The sequence below is a fragment of the Thunnus thynnus genome, chromosome 23 (genome assembly GCF_963924715.1).
Source record: "Thunnus thynnus chromosome 23, fThuThy2.1, whole genome shotgun sequence".
Lineage (NCBI taxonomy): Eukaryota > Metazoa > Chordata > Actinopteri > Scombriformes > Scombridae > Thunnus > Thunnus thynnus.
The window spans coordinates 7,727,345-7,751,303 of NC_089539.1; the positions used below are offsets into that span (position 1 = coordinate 7,727,345).

General features: G+C 39.3%; 1 protein-coding gene across 2 annotated transcripts in view; it reads left to right on the forward strand.

Moving 5' to 3' along the window:
* The window catches only part of rerg (RAS-like, estrogen-regulated, growth inhibitor), a 50,688-nt gene extending 35,715 nt beyond the window's left edge, over positions 1-14,973 (forward strand). For both annotated transcript variants that reach the window (XM_067581419.1, XM_067581418.1), the window contains exons 3-5: positions 2,817-2,873; positions 10,874-10,947; positions 13,425-14,973. In XM_067581419.1, the coding sequence (XP_067437520.1) occupies positions 2,817-2,873; positions 10,874-10,947; positions 13,425-13,835 (542 nt within the window). In that variant the 3' untranslated portion in view covers positions 13,836-14,973. The remainder of the gene's footprint in view (positions 1-2,816; positions 2,874-10,873; positions 10,948-13,424) is intronic.
* Positions 14,974-23,959: the final 8,986 nt, after the last annotated feature.

A 23,959-nucleotide genomic window follows, 5' to 3' on the forward strand; every position in this document is an offset into this window, starting at 1 on the left:
TGATATGCTGCTGCTGCATTAATTTAGGGCAGTTGCAAAAGTATCACCAAATGTGGTGAGTTAGGATGTTTTCACAAAGCGGTCATACCCATGGCCATGACAGGTGCAAAGACGCTTCATTTTTTAAACCAGTACTATTATCAGCTTTCCTCTCATTGCACACAGTTAGTGAATCACCTGCCTTTGTGATCTGGTCAGTTCGGTGATACACTGCACATTATTCCCTCTGCAAACCTTTAGTGAATCTGGGCCACAATGTCCATATTGACGCACATTAACAAAGGCTCCTCTCTTCCATGTGTACATTTCTTCCAGTGGCAGTGAAAAGCAGGAGATATAGTTACCTCTAATGAGGAAAAGGACTTCACACCCCATTGGTTGTTCTGTCTACCTGGAATCCAGGCCACTGTAGCAGACACACTCCGAAATACCCTCAGTGGGAAATCCAGGGCTAAACAAGAGAAGTAAATGCCTTTGGAGAAGAAACATGCATGTCAGTCTGCCAGCTCGACAGCATGACAAATTATCTGCTGCTGTTCTGCTGTCAGTGCTTCCAGGGAATAATTGAAAGTTGCATGACACACTCTTCCTTTGCTTGAAAACACATTAAGTGTGTTAAAACGAAAGGGACTGTACATTATGGAGGAACAGGACCAACAAAACAGGGTTATAGCAGGCCACTTCAAAGAAAAACAAAAGCTATTTTGTACCCTACCTGTAAATGTAACATGAAAAGAGCTTCAAAAGACCTGCCTGTCCCTCCATGCCGCATTGAATCTGTTCACCAGGCTCATGCTAATGAACAAACTGATGTAACATTGTGAAGTTAAAGAAATGCTTTGAATAGCAAAACAGGACTCGTATCCAGCCTCGCACAGCTACTCCATGTCTGCAAAATAACTAATTGAAACATTTGAGCACCAGACTTTCAGTCATCATCAAACACTGCCCTGAGCTCAAAGGCTGGACTTGAGTGCTTTAGGAGCATAATGAAACGTGGCAGAGACACTCTGGTCGACATAATAGCTTTTTTTTTTTTTTTAACCCTTCCTTGTCGTGGCTAATTATGAGCAGAAAACAAGCCTGGCCAAGATGGATGTTTTTTCCAGTTCAAAAGCAAAGCTGTTTCCCCATTGCCTCCCTTGTACAAGCAGCAGCACAATACGTTGACATGCAGACACAGATACCCGTCTAGACTCAAGTGGACCACTCAGGACCATTGGAAGTCACTCAGGCACATGACGGCTCCTGCAGAGAAGCAGAATGAAAGTCTGAACACTTGCTTATCGGTTGGGTGTTAGCAAATAATTTTTTAAAAAGCAAAAAAAGGGTTCCTGTAAAGATCTGGAAGGACTTTTTTCTACAGTGTTGTTGTGTTTGCAGATGGCACTATGTCCCATTTGCCTTTTGGGAAGTTAAAGTGAGATATATGATTCAAACTGAAATTGTGATCTTATCTAAGCATAACAGACAAACAAATTCAACATATTAAGTAGTGAGCTTTAGATGTGCTGGTAGGCGTAGTTTTGAACTTTGGTCAGAGCCATGTTAGCTGTTTCCACCTGCTTCTAGTCTTTATGCTAAGCTAAGCTAACCCCTCCTAGCTCTACATAGCTCCATAGTAAACAAACAGACATGAGAGTGGTATCAATCTTTTTAACTATCTCATAGCAAGAAAGCAACAAGCTATTTCCCACAATGCCAATTTCTTTAACATTTACTATATATGTATTTTTATTTATTCCTTTATTATTTAACAAATGAAGAAATAGCTGCATGTGTTTTGCTTATGTACATTAGGCAGCCTTAGATATTCGGGTGTTTTCTATTCCTACTTGAGAATACATTCACCCAGAGGACTGAGATTCTCAGTGGTGCCTCGGTGGCATCATGTCTATCTATTAACTGAAAGAAGCACTGCAGCGTTCAGATAAATGGCCACAAATTCTTTGCAGAAGAGGCAGAACACAGGCACACACCTCCTGCAGGGACCTCCTGGAGGGTGAAGCGGGGGAGTATGACGCTTATTGTTTTAATTGGATTACATTAAGGGCTCAGTTGTGAAGTACTGGGGGCTGATCATTTTTTAATAAGCAGGCATGGAGAAGGTACAGAGGGAGTGTTATTGTCAAATATTGATTGGAGAATGATTTTTTTATTCAGCTTTCAGAATCCCTTCAAAAGCCCTTTCATCACAGTCCAGGAGTCTACATTTCAAATGAGTGTTTACAGGGACTACTGCTCCGACAGGCAGTACACACACTGGTTTGGTTTGTGGCTCTGTGTGAGACACAGGTAATGGCCTCCTAATTCTGTCTGGATGAAGGAGATCAACATTTCCGTGCAGCAGATTACTTGTTGATGGTAAACCATTAAGAGAGTGAGTCACTGGCCTGATGGGGATGTTGTTGTTTTTTTAATTTGTGATGAAGGCTGGTGCTGGTAAGGGCAGGCTAACTATCCCATGAAGAGAAGAAGCTGGTGATGAACTTGGAGAGCTCATGTTTCATCCTGAAGGCTGTTTGAACTCTGCCTTAATGATCTGGAACTGTTCAAATAGCTATTAGCATTTAGATGAGAAGTGTATTAACTTTTGTGTCTTTTGGCCTCTTGGTGGGTTACTCACAGCTGATAAACTATTTAAGTAGACATGTTAGGACTAGAGCCTGATACAATCAGCACTATTATGAACCAATGGTCAAGCACTTTGACTTTATTTTTCATGCAGGGAAATACACACTTGAGACACAATATGAAGAATAATAAATTTTCTGTTTTCATACCCTGAACACATTCCTCTCTGTTGCTCTCTGCAGCTTTGGTGGTGAGATTTCTGACTAGACGCTTCATCTGGGAGTACGACCCGACACTTGGTAAGAAATCTCTATGCAAAACACATGTTTCTATTGCTACTATGACTGTTATTACTACTCTTACACTGGTACCACCATTACTACTGCTGCTATCCTATGACAACTACAGTACTACCAGTACAACTGTATTTACCACTACTGCTGCCGAAACCACTATGGCTTCTAGTGCCAAACTTCCTTCTCTTACCACTTATGTGTTAATTTTTTTATTTTTTTATTTTATTTCGCTATACCAGTCACAGTTAAAGGAATAATTCACATCTTGCATGGCCAATTTCCTACTGGCACTTCTGCACTCTCTAATTAACATGTTATATCTGGTTTGTTTAATCCTTTTAAAAAACGAAGTGTAAAAATGTCATTTTGTGCTGTAACTGTTTCTTCTCCGGGCCAACGTAGATTATATTGTTCCACACAACTGGGCACACAACTACCCATAAAACCACAACTCAAAATGTTCACACTTAAACAAATGAGATATAAAAAGTTAATAAGTGAGCTTTAGAGGTGTTGGTGATTTTTTAAAAACTTTCAAACAGAGGCAGACTAGCCGTTTCCCTCTCCTGGCTGCAGGTTCATATTTAGTTTACAGACATCAGGTTTCTTATCTACAGTAACTTGGTAAGAAAGTCAGTAAGCATATTTCCTTTAAGGATTTAGAGACAAATACCCATTCCAAGAGTTTTTAAAAAACAGCTATAATAAAAGATGTAAAAACAAGGCACAGTATCAAGATTTTTAAAAAAATGACAGCAAATAAATAAGAAAGAACGCAGGTGTGGAAAATAGGTACAATAAATATTGCATCAAAAAAGGTCTAATAAAAGGAATCTCAAAAGTAATTTTATTAAGAAATTAAGTAATGAATTATGCAGTTGATTAGATGATGTAGTTTTGGTTTTTTCAAAAGCACAATTTAAAGTGATGCAACAATGTTTAATGCAGAGGAGGTTTTTTTTCTGCACTCATCAGTGCATAAAGTAGATTTATTTTTATGAACTGATGCAGTTTGAGCAAAATCACGAACACTGTAATTATGAGGCACAAAGGAGCCGCATCTCTGTGAGGTGCTTTTCATTTCCTGGCTTCACATGTCAGCTTCTCTGCCTGTCTGGATCGCTCGCACAGTGCTCTCTACAATAGCACATCTGTTTTCAGGTGCAGCATCTCAGCAGAGTCCTATTACCAGCATAAACAGATGCATTCGGGTGTATATTCCCTTTTGTAAGAATCAATCACCTCTTCATGTAACGACATGATGATTGCAATCTTGTAGCCATTATACCCTTTGTGTCACATCACAATACGGCCGCAAAGTTGCTGGGATATTTTAGATTCTAGGGCGATAAAACAAGAACATGTTTATTTAGAGGTATTGAATGATTTTTAGAACAGAACATACTGTTTCTTCTCAGTTATTTTGTTTACTGCCCTTTAAATACAGAACAACAGTTATATCCTAGACGGCTTTTTTGCTATGAGGTGTATTGTTACTGTGTTTAACAGCTTTATACAACTCCAAGAAGTGTGAATGGCTCAGCACAAAAAAAGAAGAAAAAAGCAAGAAAAGAACGATAACTGCTTCCTTGGTTACCACAAGGGTTGGCGTCACAACCAAGAAAGCACAGCTTGAGGTGCATAATGGGAATAACAGCACTGTTGGAGGGTGTCTGTGACCAATCAGACTGCTCGACTGAAATTACCCATGAAGTGGTCGACACGTTATTAAAACCCTATTATGGGCACATCACACAGGTAGGGGGTGTGCGTGCCGAGTGCTGGTCTTAGAAACGCAGGATTACTGCCAGAACGAGGTCGGTACTTCAATTACATCATTACAGCATCTCCATATGCCTTCCAGTGTCTAATGCACAACTCTCCATTTATCTCCATTCATTATCTACCTATTTATCTGGATTAGGGTCACAAACAAGTTCAGATCTTCTTTTCTACAATAAGGAACACCTGGCGTTCTCAGGCCTGCTGGGAGATGAAGTCCTTTAAGTGCAGGGCTAGACAATCATGTGCTATGGAGAGTTTTGTTTATGTAGAATTTCATTCCAACATAAGACTCATGCCAGCTGATGTAGCTGATTAGCACACCTTCAAACAGAGAGGCGGTACGAATGCATGAAGTCAACTGATGCAGTTAGCGCCATTCCTTGCTCTGGCATGTCCTGGGTCTGCCTCAGCAGTTGGGTCTTATACAGGGTCCCCCTACTGCTGAGCTCCTTATCAGAAAAAAACAAACTAAAAACATAGATGCCTCTCTGCCACCTGGAAAACATTTATACAGTTTTCAATCGAGTACACAATTTTGGGGGGAAAAAAGCATGAGGAAGCAGAAGCAGAAGCTGAGAAATTGAAGGCAAACTGCTGCAGTGTCCTTGAACCAGATCAGTCTGGATGAGAGCATCAGATAAAAGTTGAATGAAAAAGAAACTGGAATGCACACATTGTTGGAGTCCTACTACTTGACAGGTGGAATAGACACCATCTGATGTTGTGCATGTCTGGTCTATCTGGAGAGTGTGTGTTCGTAACAACCTTGGCACTGGCAAAAGCTGAAGACATTGTGGAAACACTAAAGTGCAGCATGACTAATGGCTGCTTTATGCTAACTTTGAAAATCCTCCTCATAAATGATGCAATAAAGACATGAAATGCGGATAACAGGCTTGTCATTTCTACTAAATAATCTGCTGTCTTTGTATGTCTATGTTTTGGGCTGGTGTTAGCAGACACTGCAAATATGCACAAATTCCCCAGACAACACCAGATGACCAGTTGGATCTCATTCCCTGTAACTATATAGGAAATGGGAGCTGTGCAGAATGCAGATGGCTGTAATATTGCAATAGTTATTTATGTCCCTGCACACCAGCCAGACAAAGGATCTAATCTCCTTTGGCTCACAGAATTAACTCTGAGCTACTACTACTGTGGTTTGGTTTGGCATCACAATAGCAACTGTGATTAACAGTGTATCGCATAATGCACGGGGAATTTCTGGTATGAATACTTTGGAAGTAAATTTACTGTAAAGAAAGTGTAAAAGGAAACATTTTTTCAGAATATTAGAGGGGTTTAGAGCAGGGAGCATTAGTGAACTATTCACAAACTGGCTTCTGTTTCCAGTTTTGACACTTGGAGTCAAACGTGACACTTTCTCTTTCGGCCCTCTGCCAAAACAGCCTTCAGGCAGTGAGGGGTTTGAGTTATGAGGGATTAATTGCTTGCTGCCAGGAAAATTACTGCTTTTGTCTCTCGCCAAGATCTTTAGATACAATGGTGTAGCTTGTTAAATCAACCCAGCCCTGACCCCTGTTAGTGCATTTAACAACAAATACACAGAGGGGTGTACATGGACAGTTTGGATGGTGTTTGCAACCAATAGAGTGATGGCTCCTGAAATAGGCTGTCCCACGGGTCACTATGTGAGACTCTGGTTCTCCTCGTCAGAGATGCTGCTCGTGCCTCCAGCCAAACAGCTATAAATCTCCACACTACTTCCGCCTCTGGCTCTCTGTGACATTCATTTACGTCACAGGATGCAGTTTATTCCCCTGGAGAGGTGAACGCACCTGGGACACAGCGGGGTAGACGTGCAGGGACTGGAGCAACAGCAGGCTCCAGATCTGCTATTTTAAACTCTCATTTCACTGAGAATCAGAACATCTTTTTGACAGGTCCTTAGTATCATTGTTTGTGGATTTAAGTTTGTGAACATATCACTTAACTATTTGTGACTACAGCTTGCACTGTACCACATCTCCAGTCTAGCAATTTAGTCATGAGAGGAAAAAGGTTTACCATTTTCTCTGAGTTAAAACTAGAGAGTTTGGAAATGGAAATTTGGACCATTAAATTTAAGGATTTTTCAAATAAAATAAAATAAAATAAAATAAAACTTTAAAATTTAGATGGTGGTCAGAGGTTTATAGTAGTTTGATTTATAATGTGCTGCCCTATGCCTGTACTTCAAAATACTGTATTAGTGTTGCTTGGGAAAAGTTGACTCAGTCAACATGAATAAACTGTTATGCAGCATTTTCATTTAGCTAATAAATTTATGCTAACATTGGCATGATTGATGTGGCTTCCATGTTTTTAGTACAAACTTAGAAGGAGAAATCAAAATTAAATTTCATTCTCACAGTGTATGTGTTACATTTGACTAAGGGTGCCTCGCAGTTAACAGGTTGCTGTATGAGTCAGCAACAAGACAGGAATGGTCTCCTTACTAGAGGCTAGCTCCTAGCTACTTAATAAGTTGATACACAAGACCACAAAGAATTATCACCTAGATTTATTGTTTGATTCACTTTCACTGCTCTCCATAGAGCAGGCAGCTGTTTCCAGAGAAAAAGCTCTAAAAACTGACAAAACATCCGCTGCTCAGCACCATAGGCTGTAAAAAATATGGATGAAGCCACCATGACGTCACCCATTGGTTTCTGAAGATTGGTCTCTGACCGTCGCCATCTTGGCAGTGCCTGACTCCACTTAACTCCTGGCTAATCCAAAATGGGCAAAGAGGTGGAGCTGAGGCAGGCTGAATGAAGCCTAGTTGCAGAAACAAGCCACCTGCCGCTCAAAGCAGCCACGTCCTTAATTATGCATAACTTTACGGCTTAATAACATTTAAACGGGTGAATTATAAAATAATTCACTCCCCGTACAGTTGTCATGAAAGGGGAAATTAGCTATAGCTATAGCTATAGAGACCAAAACGTTTTTTGTACCAGGCTGTAAACATGTTTATTTCTTATGTAAAGTCGGGCATTTTAATGTGGCGGTCTATGGGGACTGATTTGCTTTTGGAGCCAGCCTCAAGTGGCCATTCAAGGAGCTGCAGTTTTTGGCACTTCTGCATTGGCTTCATTTTCCACCCCTGGAGGTTGCTGCTTGCTCAGCACCAAATGGCAGACAGACAAAGTTAGCAACTAGCTAATGAACATAGTGGAGCACTGAATTGGTAAAGAGCCAGATGTTTCTCCTCAGAGTAAATGAAGACCAAGAGAAGAGCTGAAAGGAGAGTGAATATTGGACTTTCATTAGAGACATGCCTCCAAAGGAATGCTAATGTTGCTTCAGGTACTGGCTGCGTAAATAGGCTGCTAACAAGTTTGCTGTATCAGTTTAAAAGGTGATAATGTTGTGTATATAGCTTGATCTGCTGTCTCCAAGTGGCCAAAAAATTGTTATTGTCGGTTTAGGTTTTGTTGAGATGGATAGCTGTTCATAGAGCTAATGGCCTCCAAAATGGCCACCACAAGGGTGAGGATTACATCACTTCAGAATCCAGCCAAACTGTGTAATACAACATCTGGGTCTGACACGTTATGTACACTGACCCAAAAAGCATTTTTCTCCACACACAATCATTGCAAAAGGAGTGGTTGTAAAATGGTGATACATTTTTCTGAGTGTCACAACCCCCACGAAATGACTTATTTTATTATCAGAATTTGATCCATTTGGTCTGATAACATTTGGAAAGTCTAAAAGAGCTGCATGATTTAATTATTTTATCCCCATTCAAGTGAACAAGGAGAAGTCAGACTGAGCGAGAGAAGGACTCTAGCACACATGCTCCATGGGCCGGAAAATGCTGAAGTGTGAGGAAGCCCGCAGAAACATGGTGGAAGAACAGCTGCCTTTTTTGGCTTCATGCGCCACTAAGCAGCTTTCATAAGAATGAATGGGCACCATCTTTGAACACAGTATCCAGTTCTCCTTAATACATCTATGGTTCCAGCAGTTAAAGTCCCACTAATTTCCTACATAGACAATGTTAGGTGACAAGCAGTTGGAGCGCCTCCATGGCTGCATGAAATTCTGGGTTATACATTGTTTAGTTCTTCAAAAATCAAAGGTACAAGCCTGTGAACATAAAAACACAAGATAAGACTCCCAAGGTGCATTTTGGTAAAGTCTTGTGATTTTTTTTGTAATATTGATTTCTTGACTTACTATACTTATGAACAGAACAAAGCTTTCTGATATGATCCCTTCACAAAAGAAGCATGCATCAGGAAATGTCAGCAGAGCAGGCAGAACATGAGTCATGAGCTGAAAGCAATTGCAAAGTCCAGCAGAATCTCTCTTTATATGGAGGGTTTCAAAGGCTTCAGAGCTCTCTACGAGGTGTTTACACAGATGGGCTTTTTACAAGGGGGCAATTTAGGCAGATAACTCCTGTGCTGTCCGAGGTGCAATGAGAGGTCACGGTCATAGTTCACACCTGTGTTCCTGTGCCAGGAATAAGAAGCTCTTATCCTGCTTTTCAAATCAGCAAGAGGTGAAGCTCAGGTCATTTCAGGTCATTGAAGGAGCAAACAGAAAGGTCCATCAAGCTGCTGGAAAACTGAAGCATTTTGCTCCAAAGTACAAGGTAACGATTTCATTAAAAAGAAACCAAGGGAAATGGAAACATGATGTTCTTCTCAAAAGATAGTGTCTGTCTGAACCAGGCAGAAGCCAGAGTATGTCCTTGTTTTGATCTGTAGGAGAGCTTTGGGCATGAAAATGCTTAAACAAGTGACTATAAAAACATGGACATCAGTGGTGTCTTCACCACTCATAGGTTTCTGAAATGACCAAGTGTATTCAGTCTGGCTGCAGACAGGGGTACTCTGCCTAACTTTGAACAACTAAATTGGGCAAAATTTTACCCAGGTTACCCAGTATCAATATTTTTACGTTATGTTTTTATATAACTGTTGGATTATTTACTCAAACTAAAATATGGTTATTTTATATATTAGACACAGCAAGCAGAGGTTTTGGCTTAAAACTGCCACAAATGTATTGATAGTTGAACAAAACAATGTAAATATGACATCGGTTGCATATGAATATTCAGAACTTCAAAGGATACACGTGATTCAATCAGCAACAGTGACATGTAGGGCTGCAACTAATGATTATTTTCATTATCAGTTAATTTGCCAATTATCTTCTCAATTAATCAATTAATGACTTGGTCAGTAAAATGTCAGAAAACAGTCAAATGACTCCAAGTTGATGTCTTTAAATGTCTTGTTTTGTCTGTCCAACAGTCCAAAAACCCAAAGATATTCAGTTTTTTGTCATGTCTGACAAAGAAAAGCATTAAATCATCACATTTAAGAGGCTAAATATTTTGGGTTTTTTTTTTCATTTCTGTGGCTTGCTCTCAGGCCTGTCAATCTTGCACTGAAAGCCTATTACTGTAAGATGCATCATTCATGCAGGTCTCATGAGCAGCATTGTGCGGATGTGACAAGCATTTAGCAATTCTAGCAATATTGAAAGTGCAAAGATAAATCTTAATACCAAAATGTGATCCAGGTGCAAAAGGAGGGAAAAACTGAATAAATTAAAAAAGAAGTATTTTTATGGCTCCATGGAAAGAGCATTCCATGTACATTTTGATAATTGGTGATGGAAAGTTTTCAGATCTCTCACAACCTATGTAAGTGTCAAGCATATGTATATCTGAAAAATACTAAATTACAAGTGAAAGTCCAGTAGGTTTTGCTAAAGTTATTGTATTCGAGGAAAATGTACCTATTTATTTAAGGTCAAACTGTGGATTATAGATTATGTAAAATGTCCCTAATAAAACCGTTAAATTATTTATACAACAGGTAATTCCAGACTCAAAACTCAAAGCAAAACTCTTGCCAAGCTACAGTCAGCTATCTGTTTTGTTTGTTAGAAAATGCTCTTCTGTACTTCTCTGACACCTACTTCCTGTACAAACCAATGCTCTGAATCACTCAAGGATAGTGGGCGGAATTAAATTCACCAACTCGATAATGATGACTATTGTCCACACATTTCCACAACATCTGCCTTCATACTGACATCTAATTTACTAAAATAAAAAAAATGCATTGTAATGAATTTCACTGCCCTGCTATGAGTCATGTCTCACTATATTTAAATGATGAATCATTTTAAACATAATTTTTTAAAATGAACTCTGTTTTGTTGCCTTTTGTGTCTCATAGAATCCACATATCGCCATCAAGCCAATATTGACGATGAGGCAGTCACCATGGAGATTCTGGACACTGCAGGGCAGGTGAGATAATTATCCCTATGTTCTCCTACTCATCTGTCTGTCAAAGATTCTCAATAGCAACTTAATAGCACCTTTTATTAAACCCTCCCTGACTGGTAAACAATAACATCTTTTAACTCCATACCCCCCAGATTGTAACACAGACTTGTGTTAAAAAATGTAGTGTCTTAGCTCAAGCTGAGATAACTCTGATGAACTCATCAAGGTTGTTTGATGAGACTTTAAAAGCTCCTCCAGAGCCACAGAAGGCTGTATACAACTGTGTTCATATGCTGAGTAGTACTGACCATGACAAATAAACTGAGCTTCATGTGTAAAATCGGCAGTGTTCCCCTTTAAGTAATTAGTGACATTAGTGATATCACAAAATATGCAAGAAAATTACCAAATGTAATGCATTACAGAAATCTTTGTGTTCTCTCAAATTCCAGGCAGCATTTACTGAAGTTACTGAATTTTTAAAAATATGGTGGTAAATTTATTCATCATATGATCAAATCATGCGGTGAACTTATTAACTGGCTAACCTAAATGTTTTGTATTTAAATATCCAACTCTTCTTTGTCTTTGTGCATCATTCAAAAAAAAAAAAAAATCTGTTTCTGTTTTTATCTTACTAATGATCCCCCAGTCATTTTTCTTACACCACTGGGATGGTGAGATGAAAAATAAAAAAATAGAAATGAACACACATGAGACTAAATTACATTAAATCATTCAGTATTATTGAAGATTGAGATTTAAACTCTTATTCTTCCTTTTTCTTCTAATAAAAAAGCTGTTTCACTATTTTCTAATGCAATGTCTTCAGAATGCTTAGGTATCATCTTGCTCTTGTTGACATTCTCTGAGATGTTGACTCTGGGACACTTGTTTGTAAAATGTGTAGGAAAGGGCATGAGACCGAATTAAAGATGGTCATTTCCTGTAGTCTGGCAAAAGTATTGCAGGGTCCTCGGCATGAGGGAGAGCTTGTATAAGTTCTCTGGCTGATAAATATGCTGCAGTGCTGCGTAGGTGTTCTGCTGGCGGCTGATTTCCCCTGTGACACTTCAGCCAAGTCATCTCTCTCTCATTACATTGTAGTCTATTTTCAGCTGGCATTACGATGTGTTTTTAATGTTTCCAGACATGGCTACACTGTATCCTAGACCTCTCCTTACTATTGATGGAAACAACGCTGATTGCATAAACGCACTGTGCTAACTCTTTCATGATTTGTGGAGGTGGTGTCTTGATGATGGCTCATAAATTCCTGGTTCAAAAGTCGGTCAGGTATACAAACCGTCAGACTCCCTCATCTGTCCTCCAGAGGAATGCAGTATGTTCTTGAGGCTTCCTCTACCAATAACTATGAGATCAGAATCTGTATGCCTCCCTCCAGTCAGGTTACGATTTAAAGGCTGCCACACGACCAGTTAAGTGCTGTTACAACTGGACGGCTGTTTCTGCTTCAACATGATCAAATTAGGAGCACATGCCTGACTGTTCATATTCCTCAGATGGCTGCAGAATTACATTTCTGACTTAAGCAGGTGTGGGAGAGAGCAGAGAGAAAAAGTTTTCTTTTCTGAGGCAACAGTTGAACTCAAGTGCTGCTGCTCCATGAAGTAATGTGTTAAATATGGGAACATAGGTGAAAAATGCCAAGACTAAACACATTTTTGATGTTCAAATGCAAAAAATGCACAAAAAAACAAACTGTCACCTATTCAAGAGCTAAGAAAAATCCTTGTTTATAGTTTAACAGTTGGATTATTTTTTAGATGATCTGGTTTGAAAAGGTTTGAGTCAAAAAATAAATTAAAAAAAAAGTTTGATATTTTGGATCATTTGCCTTCTTGCCAAAAAGTAACATTGGAAGACTGAAACCACTTTCATACTTGTACGGTAAATATGAAGCTACAGTCAGCAGTTGGTTAGCTTAACACAAAAACTGGAAACAAGGGGAAACAGCTGGTCTTGCTATGTCCGAGGGTAAAAAACCTGCCAACCAGCACCTCTAAAGCTCACTAATTGTATAACTAAATGTTATATCTTGTTTTTGTAATCTGTAAAAAAAGAACTTTGTAATTCCAGGAAGTCACTACATCCAGCCAAGAAATGTTTTACTCCCTGCAAAACAACAAACTTGTGGTTTTTATGATGTAGTTTTTGGTCTAATTCAAGAAACATTTAACATGTTAATTAATGAGCTTTACAAGCGCTGATTTAAAAAAAATCTTTGGACAGAGTCAGTCTAGTTTCCCTCTGCTTCCAGTCTTTATGCTAAGTTAAGCTATGCTAAATAGCTGCTATCTGTAGTTTATTATTCAATAGACAATTATGAGAGTGGTGTCAATCACTCATTTAACTCTCGGCAGGAAAGTGAATAAGCAGATTTCCTAAAATAATGAACTATTCCTTTAGGAATCTTCAACTTTGAGTTACAATTGGACTTAGTGGTTTCATCACCATATGTTTTGTCTTCTTCTCAGGAGGACATCCCGCAGAAGGAGGGTCATATGCGTTGGGGTGACGGATTCATCATTGTGTACGACATCACTGATCGGGGAAGCTTTGAGGAGGTGGCACCACTCCGGAGTCTCTTAGAGGAAGTAAAGAAGCCAAAGAATGTCCCTCTGGTCCTTGTAGGCAACAAGTCCGATCTGGACCATGTCCGGCAGGTCGGCACAGAGGAGGGCGAGCGGCTTGCAGCTGAAATGGCTTGCGCCTTCTATGAGTGTTCAGCATGTGCTGATGAGGGAGGGGCTGTGGCCGAGGCCTTCCATGAGCTCTGCCGTGAGGTGAGGCGCCGTAAAGCCATGCAGGGCAAAGCTCGACGCCGCAGCTCCACCACACATGTCAAACAGGCCATCAACAAGATGCTGACCAAGATCAGTAGCTAGGAAAGAGCTACGCTACTGTCTGATGACACAAGAACAAAAATAAAAAGTGTAACTGTTTCTCATGTAAATGTTTCCAACAATTATTGGCTCCGAAAGGGACGAAATGTGACTGATTTGATGTGGAATGTATTATTTACTTTTTTGCAGATCATTTTCCATTAAAAAGGTCCCAAGTGCAATATATTCCCTCTGGAAGAGGTTAATGAAGTTGTCACTTCAGCGGATGACCTCTCAGCCAATCATTTGAGCTCATTAGGTTCAAAATAATCCCGGACAGAGACTGAGAAGATATGAGGTCTTTCATGTTGAATCAGTAATACAGTTAGGTTTTTTTCTTTTAGCCTTTCATCAAACTTTATTAAAGTCATTAAATAAGCCAGTGGGCAGTCTGAAAATGATGCATGCAAGCTGTCTCATTTAGCATGCACAGAATATAAGCATTTATTGACGAAGATCTGTAGTTTCCTCTCTGTATCTTGTCTGTAGGGGGATATTGTGATGTTCTTTGGCCCACATGTGTTACTGTTCTTTCAGCAGTGGTCAATGAAAAATAAGAGAATCACCATGAGAACCACTATGAGATAAAAGTAGATCCACTGTCCTTCTCCCACAGTATGTCAACCCTAGAGAAGTCCCTGAAGCTGTCAGTGCCTGTTCTTCAAAGTGTTGATCCAACCTCGTGATGAAGGCCGCTATGTTATGTTGACATTAAATGTGCTGCAGTGGACTGTAACTCCCTGTGTTTGTCCAGGATATGTTTGCTCAAGATCTTTTCCTCAAGATTCAAAGCACAGGTTCAGGAAGTCCACCATGTCAAGGCTCATGGGAGAACCTTCTGGCTGCTTTCTCTAAACCTACGAAGGGAAGCAGTTGCCGTCCATCCTAACATGTCACATTCCAGGGATGTTATTCCTGGCTGTAATTTTAATACTGTCAACTGTAAACTATAGTATGTATAATATAGTATATTCCCTTAAGCACTGGTGTGTCTTAGGTATGTACAGACCCCAAAAGCATCTACAGTGGAAGACATTGTAATTGCTGAAATGTAATATCAGTTTTTTCTTCATGTATGTGACCTGTCTTTTGAGCGAAACAATCAGCTGTGCACTTGTAATTAAACTGATATATCCCACCAGTTTCTCTCTTGGTGAGCGTATATGTTTGGTCGACATCACTGTAAATCAAATCAACAAAAGCACTTAGCAAAGTTGGACACCTTCAGCCAGACCATCAAATGTCACATTTACATAGTGACAGTCTCCAGATGGGAAGATCAGTGGCTGTTTAACATCCACTTCATATTCAACTCCTGAAATGTATTTGCAGCGTTGCATATGATTCCTTTTTCTTTAGTTGATACATATACAGGAAAGTTCCCCTATCATGTTACAGTCACCAACAATAGTGCATGGATTCAATGGTGAGTACTCCTGCAGCTCACTATTTCAGCAGTCAACTATCTTCTGGCCACCTTTTAGTTTTTCATTTCTATTGCCTGAAATTAAAACATGTTGAATCAAACTTTTTCTTACTTCCCCATTTAGTAGCCAAGGAAACTACATCTTCAACTAGGGTTACCCACTTCTGACAACGCACTGTATTAAAAAAGGAAACCTCCAACTAAATACACCCTGGTACTTCAAATAGATTGCTGACTCGGGGAAAGGACACAAAAACATAAACTGCTTTCTTTAGTTTGGGTGAAGCAGAGAGGAGTGGCCCATACTATCTGGCAGATAATTACTAGAGGCGAAAATCCCATAATAACCATGGAAAAGAGCCACAGTGCTCCTCCTCATCCTGACCAGTTGGAGACTGCAAAGGACAATTCCAGGTTTCTTTAATGCTTCAGGATGAATTCTCAGTGTTTAAACATGTTTTTGATTCAGTTTTAGTCAACTACAATTCCTAATTAACCTTACACTGAATGGTTTGTTACACAGAACCATCTGAGAAGTTGTTCTTGGAAACTGTTTATCATATTTATTATTATAATTATTATTTATATACACCTTCAAACAACCCAGGCATGTGTTGTGTAGCCACATGACTCAGAGCACACACTTTTCTCAACAGCATTAGCAGAAATATCCAGACTTAAAAATATTGAAATGCAGCTCTGAAATGCAGCTCTCTGTGGACACAAAAAATATGATGACTACATTCCTCCTCAATTTCATCAGTTTGTCATGATTAATGCAGCATTGGTTGATTTTTATGGCCACTTGCAAGCAGCAGAAAAAACTGAAAACACAACATTCATCCATGACTTACAGGTTAATACAACTGCTAAGACTGTCTCCCTCATTTCCTGTCGTCCCTCCACTTCATTCCACTGTTAGCATTCATTTGGAGTCACCTGATGAATATAAGTTCAGTATTTACCTTGTATCTCTGATTTGGTCTCCACCAACCCCTGAGAAAAATGTCTGGTTGTTTAGCTTTTAAATAACTCCACTAATGTCAACACATAGTTACTAACAATGTCAGCTGTTTTGTGCTGAGCAGGCAGTGTACAGTGGGTTTATCAGAGCTTTTTTTGCTCAGAGCAGTTGTAGCTGGAAAAAAAGTTAATGAGAATGGTTAGACAAAACAAAGACAGTAAAGTTGTGGGTTGTTAAACCAAAACAATGAGCTGGAAGATGCTAAAATGCTCCATAGAGCTAAAGGGAACTGCAGAGTTGGGTGATAATTCTCTGTGAGTTTGTCACTACAAACAACACCATTCACCCTGCGTATAGTCAATTTACCCATTGTTAGAACAAAATATTGATTAGTGCAGCTTTAAAGTTGTAATCTTTAAGATTTTAATCGTGGTTGATTTGCAATAGCAATAACTTAATACAGCTCTGATACAGTGTAAAGAGATTGAACAGTAAACAGTGAGGCTGTTATTAATTTGATGAAATTGAAGTGGACTACACGCTGCATCGATTTCCTGTGAATCTCTCATGCTTAAGTAGGCTAAATTCGGTGCAGGAATGGTGGACTCAGGGGCGTTGGCTGGACTGTCAACCATCAGGAGCTGAGCCCAGATTCTTCTCCATCAAAAAAACTTTAAAAACATAGTTCTAAATAGACTGTTTCCTTTTTTTTTCTTGAAGGCGAGGGCTACACATTGCTTAAAAATGTGAAAATTGGAGAAGGAAGGAAGGGTTTGGATTGGATACCATATAATCTGCACAATAATATTCCAGCTACTTGAATGTCTCAAACCAAAACAAGTGTCATATCAGATACCTACTACCATTATTACTAGGCCTACATGATGGAAAATCCTCCAAATCCACAATACAATGGCAATTTCATGAATGAGAATTGAAAACTGCTAACTACTCAAAGTGACTGAGTAAACTTTAATAATTTGGTTGCAAAATCAAGAAAATCAAATCAATATAAGAAGGGAAACAATCATAAGGTTAAATGAAATTAGTGAATTTTTTTGCAATTACAAGCAAAGAAACAAATCACTGTGTTCTCTTCATGACCTCTATCACTGAGACCTGACACTGACCTACAGTGACGTGTGTATGACACATCTAAATCACTTAGATTCAGTGTTTATTTGTTTAATCTGACATCTCTCATGAGTGAGTCAACAACTGACTAACGTTATCAGCTCAGCTAACGTTAGTAACTAAGCTGTGAATGTATGACATGATCAGAAAAAAAGTTGGATTGGTCATAAAACTTGCCTCTGGTGTTATCACTGTTTAAAGGACTACCAGGCTGATAAAGTATCAAACTTTTTGGCTAACCAACATGAGACTAGGCCTGTTTTGTTTCATAAGCCAAGGGGAGGCACAGCTAAGCTATCATTGCTGGCTCAGCATGAGAGGATGTTTGTGCCACTGCTTCAGCTTCAACCTGTTTACTGGTAAAAAAAAATCTTCCATTTATATCCATATCCATTTTTTCCTCACACTGAGTGACTGTGTGAGCTAGCATTTGGCATAGTAACCCCATCAATTGAAGAATTGACAGAGACCTGTAAGCCAATAAGACACAAGTTTTTTCATGTATTTTCCAGTAAACCATTTGGTCTTGCCTCCATTCTGTTCACTGAAGATACAAAATTACAACAGTGCTGTCTTCTTTAGTGACAAACCAGCTCAAAGTGGGGAATTATTCTTGGCTAAAGAAAACATTTTCAGGGCTACGGCCCCAAATACCCAGGCCAGGCAACACCTCTATACTATATAGAGAGATAATTACTGAATATGAATACATTGAATTGCAAAAAGGGGGGGTTGATTTCATAAAAATCTTAAGGACTCTAACTTTAATATCAAGTTTTTCTATTAAATGATCACATGAACAAATAGATGATGGATATAACTCTATTATGTGCATGGCCTTCAATAGTCACACTGTGTTGCTGTGATTGGAGAGAGTAGTGTTTCAGATGCCCCAGAAGGGAGGGGGCTGATGGCTGAGCTGGTGTTTGTATCCTCTCCTCAATTTCCTGTCATGCTGCGATGCTCTGAAAGTTGATTCCCAGTGAGGTTGGGAGTTTAGGGCACTGTCGGCCCACTTGTCGATATCGCTCAGAAGAAACACGCACACACATGGCACCTTTGTTGGAAAGGCCAGCTGTAATGGGGAAGCACAGAAACCAAAAGGTGCTCCATTAAGGCAGTGGGGGGTGAGGGTAAGGGCGAGGGGGTTCTGTCTGAGGAAATCTTTGAAGGGGAATGAATGAAAGAAGCACAGAGGATTGATCCCACACAGTTCTCATTGTGACGCAGGCATCGCTGAACATGAAAATGTGTGACTTCAACTTGTGGTTGTCATCTTTTACATCAGTACAGTGTAGAGACAAGGAGGGGGCAGTCAGACAGTAATGGTGGAGAGTGAGAGTGGAAACAGGAGGAGGAAAAGGCACTTCCAGACTAGAGGAGGGTGTGAATGCCACACTGGGTGAAACTAAATCACGGCGGCAAGGCCAGAAATTTTGTAGGTGTCAAAATCAGTTAAATCCAATCAAATCCCCTGAAGCCTCTTGCTCTAAATAGACTCGGAGAGCTGATGGCATGTGGGTCTGTTGACAATAATGTGCAGTCATATTTTTTGGGGGGCTGAAAAAAAAGAACTGGTCAGATGTTTCAGTCAGAGTCAGATGCAAATTGTTTTAATGCTTACTGTTATCCAGCAGCATTTTCAAATGTATTTCAGTGATCTCACAGATATCTACTGTCTGCCTGAAATGTTTGCATTTTATCATTCTCGATCACAGATTTATTTTTGAAGCTGCAGCTCACTGCCGGATGACAGGTTAAAAATAACATTTTGATTTTCTCCTCAAGGTTTGCATAGGGAACAGTATGTGACCAAATATCGCAGTAACATACAAAGTGCTGAGGGTACACCTGGGGCCAAGGCAGACAACATTTGCATCAAGCAGACACTTAGGGCTAATTTGGCAAATTTCAAAAGGTCTTGTCTTTTTTCAAAATCTAAGAGTGCTACTTTTTCTACCTCTCACCTTTCCCCACCTCTGCTCTTTCCTGCCTGTTCTCGTTTGTTCTGTTTTTATTTCTAGTAAATAAAAGAAGAGAAAATATCCAAAGCTGTGATTTTGTGTCTCCTAAACAGTCAAGTTTTAAAGTTCACTCTTGCCCTTGGAAACAACAACAATCTCACCTCAAGTTCTATTTAGTAGCTGTTGCAATGCTGCTGCATTGGGCTCAACCAGAGGAAAATCAGCACTCTCTGAAAGCACGTAACTATTTCTCTGTTGATGCTTCTAATATCTCAAGAGGAAAACCAACGTCTCTAGAGCGAAAATAACTCCCGTATCCTTGCAAAGGCTGATATACCCATACATCCTGTTTAGAAATGCAATCATGGGGAAAATTAGTTGCACAGTGATATCAGCACACTCATGTAAATAACCACGAGAGCATTATGAGTGACAGGGAGAATGACAGAGATGAAAACACAGGAGAGGATAATTGATTGTGCAGACAAATACAGGTAAAGTAATTGCAGAAAGTCAATAAAAGTGATTTTTGATGTTCATGTATGAACTTATTTGGTATCTGATGCTTTCTTCAGATCCTCTTAATGAAACGTTCCATTATGAAGCAGAGGAGGAAAAACAACACTGCACTGGAGTTTCATAGCAGAGGAAATGAAAGCCCTGCAGAGAGGGATAACGTTCCCTCTGTAAACAGCCCGACTCTCCACAGCTCTTCTCTCCTCTTCAGTCCAATCCCTTACAAACAACACATACTTCTTCCCTGAGCAGGTTGGTGATACACTGACAAGCTGTTTAAGTTGAACTTGAAGAGTTTATTTCCAAAGCGTTGCACGGTACATCCGTTTTGAAAGGAGAGAGACATCATCTGCTCAAGTCCATCATTCAGTGCCTTTTAAATGTTATGAAGTATCCAGTCTGTGAAGATGTAGCATGTCATCAACTTCAGCTGATGTTAGTAGATATGATATGATTAGTAGATCATATCATATCACTCTGTAAAGCTTTTACACACAAACTAATGAATTGAAAGAGCATCTATTTTGTCGAAATATTTTTCGACAAAAATTTTTTTGCATTGTTAGTAGCAAGGCCTAACAATTTGGTCCTGAGAGCTCACCAATCGTGATCAATGTGACATGAAATTTGTTGTGATTATTCATGGTCCCCAAAGGATGATTTAGCAACGCTTTTTTTTCATGAATCTGAAGTTTTCCAAAGAAGTTTCCTAAAAAGAACAAAGAGATTTTGTGACTTATTACGGGAAAAATAGGAATTTCCTTGAAAGAAAAGCTTCATTAACCTAACCTTCACCAAAGTTGAAACTTGTTTCTTGATATATGTTGAATTTTATACTTTTCTGTAGACATATTTTCACATTCTTGTGTGTTCAGCTGACATGCTGTGCACTGACTTGTTATCCTAACAATTAACTGTTATTAATTAATTAATAGGAAGTGTACTGGACACTGTCCCTGTTTTCCCTAAATTTAATAACACATTACATCTTTTTTTTTTTCTCGGAAGCCTCTTGGAAATTATAAGAAAATAAATTGGAAATTTGAGACAGATGATTTCTTAAGATTTTGTTAACCCCCTGACATTTCCTGTAGTGCCACCATGAGGTCAAACTGTTTACTTATACATAGGAAATAGCAAACTATAATCAGAAGACTTCCATTTAAGTTCACTGAGCTCATTCATGCTCACCAGAGGATGAACTATTTCTTCTTTTAGACTCCGTGTCCTTTTGTTTGATGCCACCCTCAACTTTGCACACAATACTGTGTGTCTCAAACTCAGACAGGCTGACATTAAATTTTTATGAACACATTCCTGCTACCAAGCGGATAAAACCCCATGACCAAAACCTCACTGAATGTTGTTTTACATGGATTTTGCCCCCAAAATTGATATACAGTGCTATGGAATAACAATAAAGTGGTGTGCAGTTCACTGCAACCCATTTAAGGTTTAAAATGTCAAATACAACAGTACACAAGCCTTTCATATTTATAGTTAGAGAAGTGGCTGCCTAAATATATGCATAAGGTATTTCACATGATAAACACAACATGAGCTGTGGAGAATCTCCTTTTAAATCCACATCTGCAGTACTGTAAAAAACAACACATTTATCTTGTTAACCCATGGCTGCACCTAGCCATGCAGATAGTTTTGGTTTTTTTGTGTTGACATTTTGAGATATTCATCTCTGAGATTTCTGCTGCCAAGCCAATAAAATGGAGGTGAATGGAATTCATCTGCACAGTTTTCATTCATTTCATTCAACTACTTTCCCTCGAATATAAATAGGCTATGAAAACTGTTAAAACCGAGGTCTGTGGATTATCCTGAGGACAAAAGTAAATCTTCAGCGCCTTCAACACCACAAACAAAATTTCAATGCCATTTACTGTGTGCAAAACAGCCAGAACCTCTGCAGATAAAACCAAAGCTATCTTCATGGCTGGATATATTGGGGGGGGGGGAGATGGGTGACCTGACCCTTTAAACAATCCCACTCCTCATCCTTTTATCCCTCTCTGAAAGCCCATTGCTCTATACTTTTGAGTGACCACCCTCTTCATTATATCCTGCCCTGACATCCCGTTGAAACAGGTAACACATCACATTAAAGGTGGAACATGTAATTTAACTTCGACATCAAGATTGAATCTTGATTGAAGTGACCATAAACATGGACACATCACATGCATTGTAAAAACAACAAAATGAACTGTGGAAATCAAAGTAAAGGATTTCCATCTCTCCATCTCGTACTATCCTTCTGTGCTCTATGAAGCATTGCAGTTTCCATGACAACCAAGCCCTTTCCTTGTTTTACAGATACTCACTATGGCGACCAAGGTGTTGTTGTACAGTAGGCAGGTCTGAGAGGGGAAACCACACACACGCACTCACACACACTCACAAGTGTGCTGATACAGTACACTGACAGGCACCCACCCACACATTTGTGCACATACACACACACACACACACACACACACACTCTGATGCATGCTGAGACCTTCAAGGTCTGACATATAAATTGAGCAGAATAAAACAGAGTGAAGGTTAACTTTAGAGGTGCCAATACACTCTTTAAAATCAATCTTCCCTTTCCTGAGGGCTGTATAGTCACACACTTTTACCTGCAGTATCAAACATCAGCTTTCATAAGAAAATATGATTCCTAGTCTCCAGAGGGAAATACACCACAGAGAAAAAAACGACAAAAGCTTTCATAGCATCTAAAAGTGAGCCTGAACAACTCTGTTCTTCTGAAACTCCCAAAGTACACTACCCACAATCCTACTGTACAATCCAATTGTTATCTTGATGGCCTACGACCTTCAGCCAGATCTTGTACATGCAGCTGCGTCACAATAATAAAGTACAACCTTGAGTGTTTTATTGTGTTTCAACAACAAAAAGTTTAATTCAATTGATTTTATTTTAGGAATTTAGTTCCATCATCTTAGAAAAAAAAATGTTGCTAAGCAACATCCATCTGAATACCTCCTGCATCCAGTAATTGTACCTATACATTTCCCTGGGCAAGATCATCCAGCTAACAATAATTAAGGAGAGGACGTGTTGACAAGTTGAAAATGTTTCAATTAGAGTGACAAATTTGCGCTTATTGCAGGGCTGTATGAATCTGTTTCATAAATGTGCAGAGACGAGAGCAAAAAGAAGAGAGAGTTCTGCAGAGTTCTGAGATCTGTCAGAAGCTGAGCTGCCACACAAAAACACACTGTTAGTGTAACCATTTTTAGCTAGCTTACAGCTAACATCTGTACATTGGCTGTTAGGGGCAAATCATCACAGACTGTACAGATAGTCAAGTGCTCAAATTGGTGAAAATATGCTTCACTTTCTGTCAGAACACACCTGAAGTTAAGCGCCATGCTAGTCGTAGGAAGTTACAAAGAAGATGTCCAGAACATTGCAGCATTATTGTCATTTCAATGTTCTTAAAGTTCCACCAACATCAAGACAAAGTCTTATGAATCTTTTTTCTAGTTAGGACACTACACTGTCCTGTTAGTATGATGAGCATATGTTAGCTAAAAGTTGCCTGTTTAAACATGCAGCAGACACAGAGCAACATTAGCATTGATTTAGAGTTGTGCTTCTGGTCACCTGTCAAATTTAAGGTTGATAATTTGGTTTGGTGTCCACCAACTCCTAAGGAAAATATCTGTGCCTTGGGCTTGTTGGATGTCCAGTCTTCTTTATCAGCTAGTCACTAACTTTGACTGCATATTGGTGCAGTCAACCCCAGCAACTAACCTTACATCATAAAGGAGGTGAAGGACTATAACAGAAAAAACAGGCATTTAAGACCAGTGACCACCTACAACTAAAAACTGTACAAAAGGAGTTGAACCAGAGGCTCAAAGAAGCCAGGGAATGCCATAGGGGGACCATAGAGGAAAACCTCCAGAGTATGAACTCTAAAAAAAACTCTGGAACTGGATGAAAACAGCCACCAACATAAAACCCACAAAGAAATCTTTGCATGTTACAGATGAACTGAATAAAGCTAATCAGCTAAACAGTTTTTATTAGCAGTTTGACAATTACAATTTCTCTTCTGAGTGCGACATGGTGCTAGATGATATTGCTATTG